The 14,708-nt window shown below is 37.7% G+C and overlaps 1 protein-coding gene across 7 annotated transcripts in view; it reads left to right on the forward strand.

Moving 5' to 3' along the window:
- Nucleotides 1–14,708, forward strand: part of GRIK1 (glutamate ionotropic receptor kainate type subunit 1) — a 361,909-nt gene that overhangs the window by 249,567 nt on the left and 97,634 nt on the right. For all 7 annotated transcript variants that reach the window (XM_023529503.1, XM_011358189.2, XM_011358188.2 and 4 more), the window contains one exon: nucleotides 13,444–13,497. In XM_023529503.1, the coding sequence (XP_023385271.1) occupies nucleotides 13,444–13,497 (54 nt within the window). The remainder of the gene's footprint in view (nucleotides 1–13,443; nucleotides 13,498–14,708) is intronic.

Raw genomic sequence — 14,708 nt, forward strand, 5'->3', positions numbered from 1 at the left:
TCTGTACTTGCAGTTGCCAGTGACTCTCAAAGTCAGCCTGACCTCAGCCTTCACAAATATCTTCTAAGAGACAAAGTAGCATGAGTTCCTTTCTCATTTTCTATGACCTTGCACTCTACTTAGTGGTTCTATAAGCCCAATAAAAATCTATAATTAATTTGGGATGTTGACTCCTTTGTTATCCATATCCCCTACTATACTGCAGGCTCCGAGAAGACAGAGCCTTATTTGTCTTGTTCTCCCTAATCCCCAGCACCTCCTATATTATTAGACACATAGTGCATGCTCAGTTCAGCTCTGTAGAATAATTAAATGGGTGAACGAATGGTCCAAGAACTGTGCTACAAGTCCTCAGTAAGTCATCTCCAAAATCACCTTCCTTCCACCTTACTCGGTATGCTGTTCTCTCAACTCTACCAAGCACATTTGAGCAAGTCGCTCCTCTTGTGCCTCAGTTTCCTCAAAATGAAGCGTTTATTCAACCCCTAAAGTTTTGTATTATTAAGAAGTGTAATATATTTGAGCCTACGATTCCACTTCCTGAAAATAAATTTGCCTCTTGGAGGACTCCATAGTCACTTTCGAATCCTATAATAAGACTGAGGAAGCAGGTCACTATTTCAAGCACAGTAGATAGAATCCTCATGGTTTTCTGATGGGGAGGGAGGGATACTGTAGTGCTCCATCCAGCAGGAACACTGCATCAGGGCTGGGACAATACCCTGAGCGGGAGAGTGGAATCACCAACCCCTGCCCCTCCCCCAAACACAATATTTGTGGCAATGAATATTAAGCCATAATTGAACCATTAGTCTCCATAAAACATTTTAGTACCAAATATTTTGTAGAATTATATTGCATTTTCTCCTGTCAACATTCGTGTGCTCTTTATTTTATTTCTTTTCTTTCAATTAACATAAAAACAAGGCCAGGGAGAAAATGTATTTTTTAATGCCTGGCTTCCCTCTGCTGGGAAGTGCAATGGCGATGTTGATTAATCAAATAATTTTGTGCATTGATTCTTTCTTCGTATAAGTTGTGCCTAATGGCTGTGACTAGAGCAAGCAGAGGCAGTTAGATGGGTTTCATGTCCTGTTATCACAGGATAGAAGAACCATCGGTCTTCATCTCCCAGGACAGAAAACATCAAGCCTAGCAGTAGGGCTGCGATATGCTAAGAGGCTGCAAACCTGTGTTTGGAACCTGCACCCACTAAGTTGGATTTTCAAGTTCATCATTTCCAATCATAAACACATAGAATAGGCCGAAGATCCTAGGAGCCACCTTTTAATGAACACTTACATATTCTTGGCACTGTGCTGAGCAGGTGAAATGCATCACACATTTAACTTTCACAAGAAAATGCTGTATACAAGAAACAGAGAGAGCTCAGAGAGATTTTGTAATTTCCCCAAGGTCACAGAGCCAGCAAGTGGTCAAAACTTATGTCAGGATTTAAGAGAGAAAAAAAAGTATCCTATCCTGCTACCTTTACGTAAACTAAGATGTCAACTGAATCTCGCTGTAGTGGAACCTGGAACACATTTTAGTTAACTTTCGCACTTCTTGAATGTGGATATTTCATTTTATTTTCAAATGCCCAATAATTTCTAGTTTAATAAGTCCTCAAGAAATGTTGATTATTTAGAAAAGTCTCACGGTCGAGTAGAGAGGGTGGTAGAGACACAATAGAGAAATTCATTCTTTCATTAAACACATATTTGTTGAGCAATGATTGAAGGTGATAAACAAGTGAAAACACACAAAAAAATTAAATCTCTGCTTCCTTAAGGCAAAAAGAGACCTTAAAAATGAATGTGTTAAGAGTATAGCTCTCCAGTGCCTACAAATTAGTTGGCGACTGTAAAGCTAATTTCTAAAGCAGTAAGAGAACATGGCTAGAGTCTTAGAAAGTTGGGAGATCCAGTTGCAAATTTTGCTTTATCCAATAAAATAATTACCACTTATTTGATTCTGACTAGGTGCCAACATATGCTATGCAATTAACTAAAATTATATATTTTTATCCTCTCAAAATATCCCTTTTTACAGATGAGAAAAATGAGGTTCCATGTCATACACTTCATGACAAAGTTAAAATTTCAAACTGAATTCTGATGTGCCTATGACCTGAGTTTCTTAGACCCTCTAAATATGCTACTTTGAGCAAGTCTGTTGATTGCTCTTTAACCTCACCTGTAAAATAGGATTGTTGGATTCTGATCTTGCTAAAGGTCCCTTCAGCTCTGAGCTTCCATGCATGCAAGCAACCAAAGATTCCCTTACTAATCTAGACATAAAGAATTTACACAGTGCCTTATACTCACTAGGTTCTCAAATAAATAGGGAAATAATTAAGCAGTTCTTTCTTTTTTAAAATTTCTAGAATCCTTTGGTAGACTTTGAAACAGTTAACTAATGATAAGCTCATTCATTTTGGATAAATCCTGAGAATGTAATAATGATGAATCTCTATTTATACTAACTGGATGATAATTTGTAGTATATTATATAATTATTTTGGCAGCACATTCTCATCCTAATTAGATTCCTCTCAGGCTGATATTAAAATTGATTTACATTTCCTGAGAACATAGTTTGGTTGTAAGGAGTGGTTCATAGATATGAGTATGTTATTAAATATACACAAGAATTTATTGGCCTCTATGGATAGCCAATAATTAACTGAAGGAGTTTACAACTTGTCCATATTTTTAGTGTACAGAATGTGCCTGTTCGAGGATTCTCAAAAACCTCCAAAAAGTAGGTTTGCAAAAGAATTTAGATTTATTTTAATCTGAATTGGTAATAGAAATCAAAATTACATATATGCCTCAAAACTGCTCTAATGCTTAATTCCAGCTATATCAAAATTTGGCTGTAATAGGCAATAAGAGAAATTATTCTTGCAATAAAAGTGGAGGAAATTTAGAAGAACTCAATTTAAAGAATTTGAGGATGTGTATATCAAAGCATGTCTTAAGCTTACAGCAGGATCAGTGAACCTCAGCTTTATTGAACATTTTGGGGATGTTCATGCCCCTTAGTGTGTCTTTTTCAGGGGAAAAGATTTATAACTTCTATCAGATTCTCTAAAGAAGCCTGAAGACTAAAGTAGGTTAAAAACCACTTTGCTATAGTAACCATATCTGCTTCTTCAATCCTTCAAACATGCAAGATTTTACCAAAAGGATCCCTCTACCCTCCTTTTCATACAACCATGAGCCAAATCATTTCCATCAGAAAGGTGATCCTGTAAGATGTAGATTTCACCATTTATTCGGCTAACACATATCAGATGTTTTCTATGTGCCAGGGTCAAGGGCGAACAAAATATTATGAAAAACTCCAATGTATTAAATGAGATGGTTTAGTAGAATACCTAGCGGTTTGTTATTTGCTAAACCTATAAAATTGGAATATCACAGTACATACCTCACGCTGATTTGCAAAAAGTTCAATGTGGCAATGTTTATAAGGCATTAAGCCCACCACTGGGGTGTGAAATTTTCCACATTAAAAATTATCATGATCATCATCATTAGTGGTGCTGTGTTTAGGCAGAACCAGGAGATACAGTGCTTCCCAATCCTATCACTGCCTCACCTCCTACTCTCTATCACAGCAGATTTCCCAAACCTCCTCTCAGCTTGACTTACCAAGTCTCCCGACCTTATGAAGAACTCATTCAATGTCATTAAACCTCCATGCTGAACTCAACACACTCCCTTCTCATCCTTCCTCCAGCCAACCACTTTCTCCTCCCATCCCCTATTGGTGACTAGAAATACCATCCAATGACTCAAGCCAGAAACTGAAGAATCTACTTGTCTCTTTCTCATCTGTCCTATTTACGAGTTACCAAATGCTTTATCCCGCCTTCTGAATGTTTCAGATTCAGCCTCTTTTTCTCCACCTCTCTCATCATCTCCGTCCTATGCCAGGACAATTGATCTCTCTGCCACCAGTCCCCTCCCTCTCCTCTTCCCCACTCAGCCTCCACATAGCTGTTCATTCTAAATGAAATATCTGACTTTATCCCTCTCATGTTTGAAATCCCTGAGTGTCCTCCCCACCCCCTCATTGATTAAGTATAAAGGACACATTGTTGAATATGCCATGAAAAGTCCTCCACATCTTGTGCCCATTGCCATTATAACATTACTACACAAAAATATTATTATGTCTATTACATAATTTTAACAAAAAGTTACTATTTTTTTTTTTACAAACTGCCTTTTCTTGATGAAAGATGACTTTATTGAGATTAAATCCTTCCTGAGCATCACCAAAGGGATTTAAAGTTAGGATCTAATTAAATATAATGTCTAAAGAGATGCTGAGTAGAAGAACAATGAAAATTTGAATTTCTGGACATGGTTCCACTGTGTAGTGGTTAGCACGTCTGCTTTACACGCAGAAGGTCCTGGATTCATGCCCCAGTGGAGCCACCATCCATGGTCTATAGCCATGCCACCCTGAACAAGCCCAGTGTCTCATCTCAGAAGCTAAGCAGAGTAGGCCCTGGTTAGTACTTGGATGGGAGACCACCTAGGAAGACCAGGTGCTGTAGGCATAAATAAAATGTTTTAATTAAAAAAAAAGTCTGAATTTCTGACAAAAGGAGGAAGAGTGAGGCTCCTCACAGTACCTGTGCCATCATCGAAGGCACAACCTTGCACACCTGGGTCCTGCTCTTTGGACAAGAGGCTCTTTCGAAAATAGTATGGGCAAGCTCTCTTGGCTTGGCAGATTCATGTCTTAAGATAAAGCTGCAGCTCCTGTGGTTCTAACTTTGCTCTCACCAAACACCATGTGCTTTTATTTGGGTTCTCAAGGTCCAGAAGGACTTTGTGAAAATTATTGACATTCCTGCCACGTATACCTCTTGTTGTGAATTAATAAATTAATATAGCACAAAGAGCCCAGGACTGAAATCAAATCTGGCTTCAAATACCATAACTATGCTCTATTTTTCAAATCTACAAATTAGAATAACGCTTTCTTCCCAATAGTATGTAAAGAGCCTATTATAGCAATGCACATGTTGTAGCGCTCAGAAAAAGGTAGCTATGATCATTATTGTTATGGCTTAAAAATATGACTTTGGTTACTATAAATCGGCGGTTCTCAGTCATGGCTGCATGTCAGTATCACCTGGAGAGCTTTTAACAGATATCAATGTCTAGAACGTACCCCAGACCACATAAATCAGAATATTTAGGAATGGCACATTGGTGTGTTTTAAAAGTTCTTTGGAGGTTCCAATGCACTGAGAAACAAATAATTATTTGCTGAGCCTGATGGTTATCAGATAAGGTGGCATAATAAAGTCATCTAAAAAGCCAAAAAAGGCTGAGGAACAGGACCCAGCATCAAGATGACTTTCCTAAGCTATGGAAATCTCATGAGACCGGCGAGACCGCAATTTAATGGCTGCATGACTATCTCTCCCTCAAAAGGTTACCTTCAGGCAAATTTGAGTTAGAGTTTTTAGTACCACCATTATAAAAGAAGCAAAAAAAAAAAAAAAAAAGTGGTTTCTCTTCACAAGGCTTATTTTTTGTTAACCTTCGAGCTTCTAGATTTTCTCAGTACGTGCTGTTAAAACTTTATTTCACTATAGTCTTTCTTACATATCATCTTTCCACCAGTTTTCCCTGGATGTTGCAGAGAGTTTATTCTTTAGGTTCATGTAATCCCCTAAAGCTCCACTCTCTCTGTCTGCCAGGTTGCCTATTTCGTTCTGCCAGGGGAAATCTGTTTTTTCACTCTACTCTCTTGTCAGCAGTCTGTACTCCTTAAGTAACATAATCTCTTCTGTTGTGCACCTGGGAGATGCAATCTGCCTCCTCTAGAAAGATTATCTTCTGAAGCTAAACTAAGCCCCATTGGTTTCTACTCCATTTATTAATACCTATTAGCATCAGCTTCCCTTCTCCTCCTGGCCACGCCTCTAAAGAGAGAAGGTTATATAGGAATTGAGACTAAAAGTCACTCCAAGTAATACAGCTATTGCATTTACCAACGCTTTGTGAATATCCTTTGCTTTTCTTTGATTTTACTTGGAGGCCGGAGGAAAGTGTTCTGGGTTTTATAAATGATATAGCATCATCCTTCAATGAAAGGGCAACCCCTAGACTCATTTTATGGGTAGCTCGTATCTGTATACATGCGTGGGGTTGGTATGTGTATGTGAACAGAGGGGACACAGGGAAATTTAGAAAGTTTTCGACTTTAAAAAAGTCATTTTTTACTCTTGATACATGCACTCGATATTAATATAGCAAAGTTGTGCAGTCTCATGTGCCACAATCATGGGAAGATGACCAAATGAAATATACGGGATTCCTATTGCTACTGTAACGAATGATCACAAATGTGGTGTCTTAAAACAATACAAATTTATTCTCTTACAGTTCCGATCAGAAGCCTAAAATCACGGTGTTGACAGGATTGCGTTCCTTCTGACGGCCTCAGGGAGAAGCCAGTTCCTTGCCTTTTCCAGCTTCTACAGGCTGTTCTCATTCCTTGGCTATGGCCCCACGTCGCATGGCCTTTTCCCTGCCTCTGCTTTCATTTTTTACATCATTTTCTCTGCCTTTTGACTCTTCTGCTTCTATCTTATAAGAACCCTGATAATTACATTGGGCCCACCTGGAAAATCTAGAGTAATCTTCCCATATCAATATTCTTAACTTAATCATATCTGAAAAGTTTCTTTTTCCATGTAAAGTAACACATTAATAGATTCTGGAAGTTAGGATGTGGACATTTTTAGGAAGCCATTATTCAGCCTACTTGATAAGGAGACAGTTTTTTTTTAATATGTCAGGGTCTTCTGAGATCTAATGCTATTTTCTACACATTCCACACTTTCCTTTATAGATGTGAGTTTTAATCATTCAATATAGCCTAAGTCTTTTTTTTTTTTTCACAATAACAAAGACTGATCCAAAGGCCTACTTGTGCCTAGCTTATTCTACTGATGGATAACGTTAAATATTCATGGCCAAAGGAGTATCTTGCTCAGAGGAAGGTATAGATGTAGCCTAAAATACCACAGTCATCATGTAGGACAGAGCTGCACCTGGGGCTGGAACCTTCTTAAAACTGCTGCTCCGAGGCTTGATATTTTCCAACTGGTTTCATATTTTTCCTATGCTGAACTAACTTATCAATATTGTGAGGTAGAACTATTATTTTAGCTACAATGCAATTTACACATTTAGAAGTTATTCACTTGAAATTATTGACTAGAAACTATGTCTGATGGTTAGAACGTATCCTGATATTGAGGAGGCTATAAAAGGCGACATACCCTTCAAGTTAGTCGATATAAACTTCTAAGGTACTTATTTGTCAGTGGAAATAAGCAGTAACAAAAACCTTATAAATATTACAAGAATATCTCCAAATTGCTTAGCAGCAATTTAAGACTGCTCACACGATAGCAGCAGTATGGCAATTATTCGTGACGTATGGATTGCCCTTAGCAATGGATGCTGAGAGTCTGTGGAGGTATTTCTGTTGCCGTCTCCACAGCACTGCATTGCCTTCTGGGAAATGATCAGGTTGTCAACCAGGATGTGTTGGAAGACTTTTACCTGGAGACTTTCCAGATTTCCTAGAGGCCAACTCTGTCACCAACTGTAGGCGTTAGATCCCCAAAACTGTCATGGTCATCTTCATTCAGCATTGAATGAGGACTCCCAAGACAAACTAAAATGTAGCCTTGAAGTGGCTAGGCTGTATGTGGTAATTTCATCTGTCTAAATCCAGGAAATAGTCTTTGCCAAAAGTAGTAGAGCTAGACCCAGGACAGTCGATACTACTGTGAACAAGGGCATTAGAGTTCTGTTACGAAGACCTCAGAAAATAGCTGGGCCAAGGTAGGGCCACCATTGTTAATAACCGTGTCCCAGTGTATATTGATAACAATGGGACCATAACAATTGTCCTTTCAAGAGCCAACTGGCATTGAGTTTTAATTCTGCCTTGTGATGATTAATTTCTCTACAAAAGATTACAGTAATTATTTCCTAGCCACTGAAACAACAGAATAGTCATGTGGCATTTCCATAAATAGCATAATACAGAGAAAGCCTTCAAATACATATCAGCAACCTTTCTCTTGCTGGTTTAAAGATTATGCTATCTAGACAGAATGAAATGTCATAAGTAGGCAGGACTTTTAGTCTTTGGATATTGGTCTTTGGATTTGTCAGGGTTCTCCAGAGAAATAGAACCAATAGGAATATTGGTTATTGATGTGTATATACATTTATATAGAGAGAAAGATTTATTATGAAGAATTGGCTTATGTGTCCACAGAAGCTGAGAAGGCCTACAATCTGCCATCTGAAAACCAGAGACCTGGGAAAGCTGGTGGCATAATTCCAGTTCAGGTCTGAAGGCCTGAGAACCAAAAGAGCCAATGATGAAAATCTCAGTCCAAGGTCAGGAAAAAAACGATACCTCAGCACAGTCAGTCAGGCAGGAAACAAAAGGAATGAATTCTTCCTTCTGCCTTGTGTTCTGTCTAGGCCCTTGGTAGATTAAATGATGCCACCACATTGTCCAGGACCATTGGTTTCACTGAGTTCAAAAGCTTATCTCATCTTGAAACACCCTCACAGACACACCCAGAAATAATGTGTAACCTGGGCACCCTATGGCCAGTCAGCTGACACATAAAATTAACCCTCACAGTCTCTTTCGAGTTCTTACAATTGCTTCTTCAGGGACATAGAGTGATTAACAATGAATAGAATTTTGTTGGAGGCCTTCACAGTTACTCTAACCCAATCCAGCTACATCAGATCTGGATGGTTTATCTCTCTTTCTGGAAGAAAATTATTCAGCTTCTCCCAACCATGACAATTTATTTATTTATTATATCTTGACTATATAAAGACTTGAAGCAGCCTCAAAAAATACATTTTGAAACAGAGCGATAAATATTTGTTAAAAAGGGAGAGGAGTTGGTCTAAACGGGGAAATTGGGTTAGAAAAACATAAAATTGAATGACTTAGCATACATAGAATATATATCATACATTCCTGTTTTGTTGCTAATAGAAGACCCAGAATTTTGACCCTCAATTCCCTAGCAATCAAAACAAAGTCATAAACAAGAGCACTTACATAACCCCCAGTATGTGGAAAACAGAAAATTCTATTTATTCAGAATTAAAACTGCTGTTTTGGGCTCTGATAACCATGCTAATTACCTGTCAAGGGGAGTGAGATCTCCAGAGAATAACATGCCAGTATCTTTCTCATCTCCTTGTCCAAGACAAGCACATGGCCCCACCAAAGTTCAAAAGGCCAGGAAATGAAATCCTATCATGTGTCCTTCAAGTTCGAAAAGTGGCAGTGGTACTAATGATGCCCACACTATGGGTCTTGCAAAATCAAGAACACTAGTAGGTACTCAAAACCATCCCCATTAGAGATACCTAATATTTTTGAAAGGGCTGGGTTTTTTACTGTTTATCAATCTAAGTTAATAATATGCTGTCAAAGGATTATTTAATAAAATTCCATTAGGAATAATAACATTATCTTTAAAAAATTATATTAATGGAAGCTATTAAGGGGAACATGCCATCAGTACAAATAGTATTGATAGCCACATTATTACAGATTAGTGTGTGTGTGATGTGATGTATTTTTTTGCCATTAAAAATGATTTCAGTAGAGCCAGAACTAGTTCCTAGGAATACTGCCTAGGTCGGTAGCACCTTATCAGTCCAGTAGACGTGTACGGTATCAAAATCCAAAGAAGGTAATGTTTCTTAGGAAAAAGTTTTGCAAAGAGCTGTTAGAAAGCTTCCTATATAATGATTATACTTTTTGTTTGAAAAACTGACATTTATCTTGATGTGACATTTCCTTAATCCCTCAATAACTTTTAGTTGAAATACCAACATACAGAAAAAAAAAATCATTGTGTGAATGCAATACTTTCATTTATAAAGTGTACTACTGTTAGAAGGCAGAGCTTCAGTCCCACATAGTCTACAGACCATTACAAAGCCAATTGTTTAAAAAGCATCACCTTTGGTGCTGTTGGCTTTATTCTTATCTGGAACTTTCTCATACACCTGGATCCTAGAGAGTAATCAAAGATGACAGGCCAATGATCCGTGACTATACTTGTTTCTTAATTTCCATGTCCGAGAAATTCAAAGGAGGAATCAGAAGGCACTGACCCAGGCATGAGGTAGGAAAGTCAGGAACGAGGATTTTTTTTAACACCAAATAACAGTGTAACTGGAAGAGTTCTTTCTGCATGAAAAGTGACCTGTTAGCTGTTTACTCACTGCATCTCCACAATACTCTTCTAACATTAAAATGGAGGCATATCAAATGAATATTTGCATCCACTTATTACAACAAAATAATAATACAAATAATTAGTTGAATGGTTGCTTTCGAAAAAAAGGATTGCATGCTTAATTCACCTGTGAAGACATCTAGTCCCGGACTTTTGTTTTGCTGGGAGTTTTTTTGATTACTGCTTCAATTTCATTGCTAGTAATCGGCGTGTTTAGATTTTCTATTTCTTCCCAGTTCAAACTTAGAAGGTTGTATGCTTCGAGAAATTAATCCATTTCTTCTAGGTTATCCAACTTGTTGGCATATAATTGCTTGTATTATTAATTTTTTTTTTTTTTTTTTTGTATTTCTGGGGTGTGGGTTGTGACTTCTCTCTCAGTTTTGATTTTATTTGGGCTCTCTTTTTTTCTTGATGAGTTTGGCTAAAGGTATACTAATTTTATCTTTTTAAAGAACCAGCACTTCGTTTCATTGATCTTTTCTATTGTTTTTTTAAAATCTCTATTTCAAATATTTCCATGCCAATCTTTATTATTTCCTTCTGTTTACTTTGGGTTTAGTTTGTTCTTCTTTTTCTAGCTTCTTTAGGTGTAAAGTTAGATAGTTTGTCTGGAATTTTTATTGTTTTTTAAGGTGGGTCTATATAGTTACTAACTTCCCTCTTAGAAATGCTTTTGCTGTATCCCAGAAATTTTGGAAAGTTGTGTTTTCATTTTCATTTGTCTCAAGGTAGTTTTTGGTTTCCTGTCTGATTTCCTCTTTGATCCACTGGTTGTTTAGTAGTATGTTCATTAGTCTCTACACGTTTGTGATTTTTCTAGTTTTCTTCTTGCAGTTGATTTCTAGTTTCAGGCCATGTTGTTGGAAAGATGCTTGATATGATTTCAATCATCTTGAATTTATTAAGGCTTGTTCTGTGGTGTGACAAGTGATCTATTTGGGAAAATTTTCCATGTATACTTGAACTAAAATTTTACCAAGTTTTTGGATAAAAAATTTTATATATGTCTAATGTGACATTTAAGGCCATTATTTTATTACTAATTTTCTGTCTGTATAATTTATCCTTTGTAGGTTTTTGGTTCATGGTTACTTTGAGATTTATGTATGACATTCTATATCTACAGCAGTCCATTTTGAGCTGATATGCATTTATTTTCAAATATATTCTGAAAGAACTATATTTTTACTCCTCCCTCCACACTTTGTTTTTGATGTCCTATTTTAGATCTTTTTGTTTTGTGTATCACTCTATATCAAAATTTAAAAAAAAAAAAAAAGCCTATGCCCTCCATTGGTGATCAAACCCCTTCATAATGGAATTTAAAAAGAAACATCAGCTCAAGTGAAGAGCTGAAAACTCAGGTGACTTAATGTTTCTTTTTCAGTTCCAGAAATAATATTTTAAATATCAGTGTCCAGGTCTATACCTTGACACAAACTTGTCCAGTTCCCTTTCAAGACGTAGTCTTGGCTGCAATTACACTATCTAACGACTAAAGTGAAAAATTGGATTTCTGACTGACCCTGGCAGGTTAGCCCTTTATGCTCCAGTGATGCAAGAGACTAGCTAACAAGACCTCACCATGCGTGGCTTTAAATGTTATTGATGACCCTAAAGCAATTCTACTCTTTTGAAAATCCTTTTGTGCACCTACTCTTGTTATCACCATAGGAGTGACTTACATGCTGTGGGCTCATGAGTCATACAGAGAGTCTCCTGTCATTTGTCTCATCTTTGCGACATTACAATTTCAGTAAATATTCCTCTGATTTCCATGTTAGCAGAGAGGGCATAAGCAGTGTCGGATTTGTGATTGGCATGTGTGCGTTATCCTGGAATACCTTCTTTGATCTTTATCCCCTTTCATGTAAAGTCACTTTAGTTTACATATTTTAGGCACCTTCTAGGACCTCTTATTACTAGTGTTGTCTCTTTCCAGATCTTTTCAATCCACCTTTTCACTTGAAGTTATGAAAGCCTTTGTTCTTTAGTGCAAATAGATGTGTTTTCCATAGACCAGTGATTCTCAATCATTGCTTTGAAAAACAAAAATTTAGGTTTTACGCTCAGAAATTCCAATTCGGGATGTCTCTGTGATAAACTCTAAGAATATCTGATTGCAAAGCTTCCAGAACGGATTCTCATTTGCATCCAGAATTTATCAGAGTTATAGGAAAAAATGTCTTGGAAGTTTGTTTTCAGAATCTTCTCCTTTCGTTTTTATACAAAGACCGAAAGACAGTATGCAAGGCCTCTTGGTGACCTGCCCTGAGGAAGGCGATAGTCGTGATTTAGAAGATTTAGAAACAATAGTTTATCTCCAGACAACTTGCAATTTTTCCTTCTCAGTGGATACCATTTCCAGAAATTCCAAAGTAAGATAAAAGTTTACTAAACAGGTTATCAACTGAGAACCCTTGTCCATTCTACCCATGTCCTTTTTCTCTGTTCCTCACCAAATAAAACAATGCACACAGAATGTCTAAAACTAACAAATTCCCAAGTAGGCAATTGAGAATCAAAATTAAGAGGCAGTGTGAAATTTGTATAAAAATAGTCCCCATCCTTCCATCTACAAACAAATCTTCTTTTTTCCTACTCATTCTGTTAACATAAGATGGAAAAGGGGTAGGGAGAAAGGTTTCAGAGATATACTTATTTATAAATCCTCATTTAAGAACATCTACATACCAGCATTGCCAATTCAACATTTAATGAGTTCTACTCTGAGGCATTCTGCTAAGTACCAAAGCTAAGGAAATCAATGAAATATATATCTAAGCATGGGATTACCCAGAAACCTAGGCAGTGGGGAGGGCGAAACCCAGTACTGTCAGGGACAACTCCAAATATAAAATTCGTTGAGCACAAGTCATTTGCCAATTTGATCATCGGTCCGATTACTTCGTTCTAAGTCAAATGCAGTGCAATGAGAGAGCACTGGATGGATGTCCATGGCTTGGATCCTAGCTCCCCATCCGCCACCGATTCATCCCAGGTTTCTTATCTACAGAGTCCCCTCCTGTCCTATGTTCCCAGGCTACTAAAGTCCCACTTCCTGTTTCTGATGCTTTCCCCCGACATCTCTTTTGCAGGTTCTGTCCATGGGCATGATGACTGAATACTACCACTACTTTTTCACGACCCTGGTAAGCACGTCCAGCAGAAACGCATTCCGTGTGACAGGAAATATCTCTAGTTATTTTTAAAGTCATTCTCACCAGTGTCGAAGGCAGGATATTGTCATGGAAATTTGACTTTTTTTTTTTTTTCTTCTAAAAATCCTCTAAATTGAGAAATGCTGAGAAGGAGATTTCTTTTTTTCTTTTAACTGGCATCAGTGCATGTGTATCCAGAAAGGAATTTAAATGAAACTTCCATTGCATAGAAACTGGCAAAGTGCAAACGATTCATAAAGAAGCATTATCTACCTTTTCTATATACATTAGAAGACACACTGAAGTGTATTGTGGCATTCTGGGATCTGATTTGGCTGACTCGCCTGGGTCTAGTAGATAACTGGGTTAGGCATGGGCCATCTGTCAGGTGTTTTGAAGACTGTCAAGAAGAGCAGTTTGGGAGATGCTTTGCACATTGAACATTTTGCACCATGATAAACTTGGCTCTAAGCCTGAGAAATTCAAAATAAATGGAACGCTTTAAATTTTGAGAGATTATCAGATCAAAGGAGAAGGACTTAGGATAGTTAATGCATCAAAATGATCTGATAGCTGTCACTCAATTTCAAAGCTCAACCATACACAGCCACCTCCCCCAAACACACATCCCCCACACACATACTCTACTTTCTTACATGATAAAGAAACACAGAACCAACCTTTTTTTCTAATATATAAAGATGTGCTGACTAAATTCTACCCAGATTCTGGGAGATTCAGTAAGAGTACCATTTTCTAAATAAGACTGGCAGAGTAGGATGGTGACTAAGGGAAATTAAAGAATTTGGAACAAGGACCAGACAGCATCATATATATACTACTGATAATAGTAAATTCCACTCCTGGCTCAAATATGTCTGAGAGCATGAGGGGTGCAGAGGACATCATGAGACAAATGCTTGGGGACAGTTGCCAAAATCATTGCTGCTGCTGATGTTGGGGCCAAGGGGGTGTGGTGCAGGGCAGAAGTTCCTGAAATAAAGTTTCTCTTTCCATGATCTTCCCTCCCCCATAGATCAGGTCCTATGTCAGAACAGTCGAGGAAAATCTTGAGAACTGGAAAGTGTCCTACCCTGCTCACAAACACAGCCCTCCCCCATCATCCTGAACAACTGGGTATTACTGGAGGGGAAATGACCATATGCCTCAGGACTTTCTATCATCCCCAGCTGTACACACCC

This window comes from Pteropus vampyrus, unplaced genomic scaffold (assembly GCF_000151845.1).
Source record: "Pteropus vampyrus isolate Shadow unplaced genomic scaffold, Pvam_2.0 Scaffold38, whole genome shotgun sequence".
In the NCBI taxonomy this organism is placed as follows: Eukaryota; Metazoa; Chordata; class Mammalia; order Chiroptera; family Pteropodidae; genus Pteropus; species Pteropus vampyrus.